The sequence below is a fragment of the Drosophila santomea genome, chromosome 2R (assembly GCF_016746245.2).
Source record: "Drosophila santomea strain STO CAGO 1482 chromosome 2R, Prin_Dsan_1.1, whole genome shotgun sequence".
NCBI classification, from domain to species: domain Eukaryota; kingdom Metazoa; phylum Arthropoda; class Insecta; order Diptera; family Drosophilidae; genus Drosophila; species Drosophila santomea.
In genome coordinates this window covers 3,661,568-3,665,807 of record NC_053017.2, presented here as the reverse complement: position 1 = coordinate 3,665,807, position 4,240 = coordinate 3,661,568, and the positions used below count along the sequence as shown (strand labels likewise).

At 45.6% G+C, this 4,240-nt stretch overlaps 4 protein-coding genes across 4 annotated transcripts; 2 read left to right on the top strand and 2 right to left on the bottom strand.

Moving 5' to 3' along the window:
* Window positions 1-611: 611 nt before the first annotated feature.
* On the bottom strand, window positions 612-1,129 carry LOC120445992 (histone H2B). The gene has a single exon (XM_039626724.2). It carries the CDS (start codon window positions 1,029-1,031, stop codon window positions 660-662), a length of 372 nt encoding a protein of 123 aa, XP_039482658.1. The 5' UTR covers window positions 1,032-1,129; the 3' UTR covers window positions 612-659.
* Window positions 1,130-1,196: 67 nt separating this feature from the next.
* On the top strand, window positions 1,197-1,697 carry LOC120445991 (histone H2A). Its single transcript, XM_039626723.2, has one exon. The coding sequence runs from the start codon at window positions 1,258-1,260 to the stop codon at window positions 1,630-1,632; it is 375 nt and encodes a 124-aa protein (XP_039482657.1). The 5' UTR covers window positions 1,197-1,257; the 3' UTR covers window positions 1,633-1,697.
* A 410-nt stretch (window positions 1,698-2,107) lies between these two features.
* LOC120446203 (histone H4) lies at window positions 2,108-2,532 on the bottom strand. The gene has a single exon (XM_039627054.2). It carries the CDS (start codon window positions 2,462-2,464, stop codon window positions 2,153-2,155), a length of 312 nt encoding a protein of 103 aa, XP_039482988.1. The 5' UTR covers window positions 2,465-2,532; the 3' UTR covers window positions 2,108-2,152.
* Window positions 2,533-2,689: 157 nt separating this feature from the next.
* LOC120446199 (histone H3) lies at window positions 2,690-3,228 on the top strand. The gene has a single exon (XM_039627048.2). It carries the CDS (start codon window positions 2,755-2,757, stop codon window positions 3,163-3,165), a length of 411 nt encoding a protein of 136 aa, XP_039482982.1. The 5' UTR covers window positions 2,690-2,754; the 3' UTR covers window positions 3,166-3,228.
* Window positions 3,229-4,240: the final 1,012 nt, after the last annotated feature.

The following is a 4,240-nucleotide window of genomic DNA, read 5'->3' as shown; positions in this document are numbered from 1 at the left end:
AGGCTGTGGCCACCAAAAAGACTGCCGAGAAAAGAAAACCGAGAAGGCAAAAGCCAAGGATGCTAAGAAAACTGGAATCGTAAAGTCGAAGCCCGCCGCAACAAAGGCGAAAGCGACCGCGACCGCAGCGAAGTCGAAGGCTGCAGCAGCCAAAGCCCCAAAGGCAAAGCCAGCGGCGTCTGCAAAACCCAAAAAGACTGCGAAGAAAGCAGCGGTTTCTGCTACGGCCAAGAAGCCGAAAGCAAAGACTACGGCTGCCAAGAAGTAAATTGTGAAAAGTACATGTTCGCAATCAAAATTTTAGATTTCCAGATCTAAAATTTGTTTAAACAAGCCCTTTTCAGGGCTACAACGATTCCGTTGCAAGAGAAAAAACTTTCATTTAAATACTATTTGAAAATTAAAATGCTCCATTAATTTTATTGGCAACCATCGCGTCGTGTCTGGTTATTGAATTACGTTGCTTTTTGAGCGTATTGAGTTTTCATTTCCGATTTTTTGGTATATATCTAATCAAATTTGAACAATTTTAACCCCATATTGGGGATGGATAAGTTGAAATCGACGATATATTGAAAAATACATTTCCTTGGTGAAACACATTGTGGCCCTGAAAAGGGCCGTTTTGGATTATTGTCCGCAGCATTCGTAGGAACAAATTATTTGGAGCTGGTGTACTTGGTGACAGCCTTGGTTCCCTCACTGACAGCATGCTTGGCCAACTCTCCCGGCAGAAGCAGGCGAACAGCCGTTTGGATTTCTCGACTGGTGATGGTCGAGCGCTTGTTGTAGTGAGCCAGACGAGACGCCTCGGCAGCAATGCGCTCGAAAATATCATTTACAAAGCTGTTCATGATGCTCATCGCCTTAGATGAAATGCCGGTGTCAGGATGGACCTGCTTGAGAACCTTGTAAATGTAGATGGCATAGCTCTCCTTCCTCTTGCGCTTCTTTTTCTTGTCGGTCTTGGTGATATTCTTCTGAGCCTTGCCAGCCTTCTTGGCTGCCTTTCCACTAGTTTTCGGCGGCATTATTTACTTTACTTATATTTTCACAAACACAATTCACTTATCATAATGTGGCTCCGAACGCGTTCATTTTTATACTTTTTTACGGGCAATCATTTCAGGTCTAAGTCACCCACCCCTAACTGAAAGCGCTGGCAGACGAAAAAGTATAAATATTTCCCTGCCGGGGTTCGGCCAGCATTCGTGTTCCGTGTGTAAAGTGAACTAAGTGAAATAAACGCAAAGCAAAATGTCTGGACGTGGAAAAGGTGGCAAAGTGAAGGGAAAGGCAAAGTCCCGCTCCAACCGTGCCGGTCTTCAATTCCCTGTGGGCCGTATTCACCGTCTGCTCCGGAAGGGCAACTACGCCGAGCGTGTTGGTGCAGGCGCTCCAGTTTACCTAGCAGCCGTAATGGAATATCTGGCCGCTGAAGTTCTCGAGTTGGCAGGCAATGCTGCTCGTGACAACAAGAAGACTAGAATTATTCCGCGTCATTTACAGCTGGCCATCCGCAACGACGAGGAGTTAAACAAGCTGCTCTCCGGCGTCACTATTGCCCAAGGTGGAGTCTTGCCGAATATTCAGGCTGTTCTGTTGCCCAAAAAGACCGAGAAGAAGGCTTAAACTAAACGTTTCAAAAGCTGAAACCCTACTTGTACATAAAATCGTCAATCAAACCGTCCTTTTCAGGACGACCAAATTGTTACCAAAGATTTGAAAAAATTTTAAACTACTATTATGTTGTATTAAATAAATTATACAAAAAATTATTTTAAGAATTGTCATATTTTATTGATATATGCAGTAAGATTTTTCCAATTTTCTATTATATAAAATATAAAGTAGTTTTTTTATTTTTCGCACTCCACGATGCGTTGATATACACACGGTGTCTGAATTCAGTACAGTCTGTACAAAGCCATGTTATGAAACTATCAATAGATACACACTATACTCTCAATTTGGTCTACCTGAAAAAGCAATCAATGATCGACATTTAGTTTGATGCAATAGCGGACTACCTCATTCTTGGGATTCCCATCCAATAAAAGGAAATATTTTTTTGAAAATGTACCTCCTTTTAAAAAGTGAGTGGTGGTCCTGAAAAGGACCGATTGCTTAATAAAAGTACAGGACTTTTTGTTTAACCGCCAAATCCGTAGAGGGTGCGGCCTTGCCTCTTCAGAGCGTACACAACATCCATGGCTGTAACAGTCTTTCTCTTAGCGTGTTCGGTGTAGGTGACGGCATCACGAATTACGTTCTCCAAGAAAACCTTCAGAACACCACGCGTTTCCTCGTATATGAGTCCAGATATGCGCTTCACACCGCCACGACGAGCCAAACGGCGGATAGCAGGCTTCGTGATACCTTGGATGTTATCACGAAGCACTTTGCGATGACGCTTGGCGCCACCTTTTCCCAATCCCTTGCCTCCTTTACCACGACCAGTCATTATTCACTGTTTTATACTATTCTGCACACACACAGTCCGAAAGTCACTGAAGAACTAATTTCAACATTTTCTGTGTGCCTCTATTTATACGTAAAACGCCAAAAACCCGAGAGAGTACGAATGATATGTTCGTTTCGTTCCTCGCTTGTCAAATGAGATGGCCTCTGTTTCTCTTTCTCTTTCTCACCATCCACGCTTGCTATATAAGTAGGTAGCAAATGCTCTGATCGTTTATTGTGTTTTGAAACGTGAAGTAGTGAACGTGAACTGTGGTGAAACTCAAATCGGAAATGGCTCGTACCAAGCAAACTGCACGCAAATCGACTGGTGGAAAGGCGCCACGCAAACAACTGGCTACTAAGGCCGCTCGCAAGAGCGCCCCTGCGACTGGAGGTGTAAAGAAGCCCCACCGCTATCGCCCTGGAACAGTGGCCTTGCGTGAGATCCGTCGCTACCAAAAGAGCACAGAGCTTCTGATCCGCAAACTGCCTTTCCAGCGTCTGGTGCGTGAAATCGCTCAGGACTTTAAGACTGACTTGCGATTCCAGAGCTCGGCTGTTATGGCCCTGCAGGAAGCTAGCGAAGCCTATCTGGTTGGTCTCTTTGAAGATACCAACTTGTGTGCCATTCATGCCAAACGTGTCACCATAATGCCGAAGGACATCCAATTAGCGCGACGCATCCGCGGCGAGCGTGCTTAAGTTGGCAAGGCTTCAACTGGCAGCCCAAGCCCTAGCATACTCTACAATCGGTCCTTTTCAGGACCACAAACCACATTCAATGAGATTTAAAATTTTCTTTTGCAGCCTATTTATAAAAGAATATAAATTAAACCAAATACGTTTGTATTGAATGGTTCTTTTTATTAGAGCCAACTGCTCTGAATTCTGGTATCTTACCAACTAAATGCAAATCAAATTTATTAAGGCCGCCAAGTCTTCGGTTGGAGGCAGCGGTCCCAGCAGAGCGCATAGTCAGCGCCTCGTGCCGTCTGGAGTTCCGTGCCTTCGACGGTCACCCAGCGCGCACATGCCCGCCTCGCATTACGCTGACCCTTGCACATCGCTTTCGCTAAAGCGAAATGCGTTACTGGGCTGGCTCAGCGTCGCCGATGTTATTGTTGGTCCATCCGGTCTTGGATGGCATTTCGGCGGGTCGTCGCACCCCTCTGACTTGCTCGTGTTAACTCCTCCTTGTCTTAAGATGAAGTCGTCCCCGGATTCAATGGTCTTAGATGGTTGTTGACGTTTGGCTTTCAGACGGTAGATAAGAAAGATGATGACCAGGGTTATTGAGGCTGTGGAGGAGACAGAGCAAAAGATCCAGGTGTTGCCTGATGGCAGTCGGGATTGGAGGTGGTTGATGTGCTGCAGATTTTTAACGCTCATTCCGTGAATTGATGACAGACTAAGGCGCTCTAGGTGCCTCAGAACGTTTACTTGAGCCATGGCTGAAACTGCGGCTTTCTTCTTTGATGTTCCGATATTGTTGACGTAAAGGGTGCCGTTTATTTTAATTTTTTCGGTATATGATACCAGGTAAGTTCCTGATATCATCCGGCTTATTCCCTTTTCGTCGGTGATATTTATCGTTACATCGTTGGTGATGAGCATTCCCTCGTCGATCATGGTGACTGGGTCCAAGTGTCCAGGCTGGGTGTTGCAATGGGCGACCATGCCAGAGATGAGTTGTTGTGCGCAAGTTGGCGCTTTCGATCTCCTGCAGAAGGTGGTGCCCGCTGATACATTGCAGTCCTTGACCGCGAAGGTTTCCGTA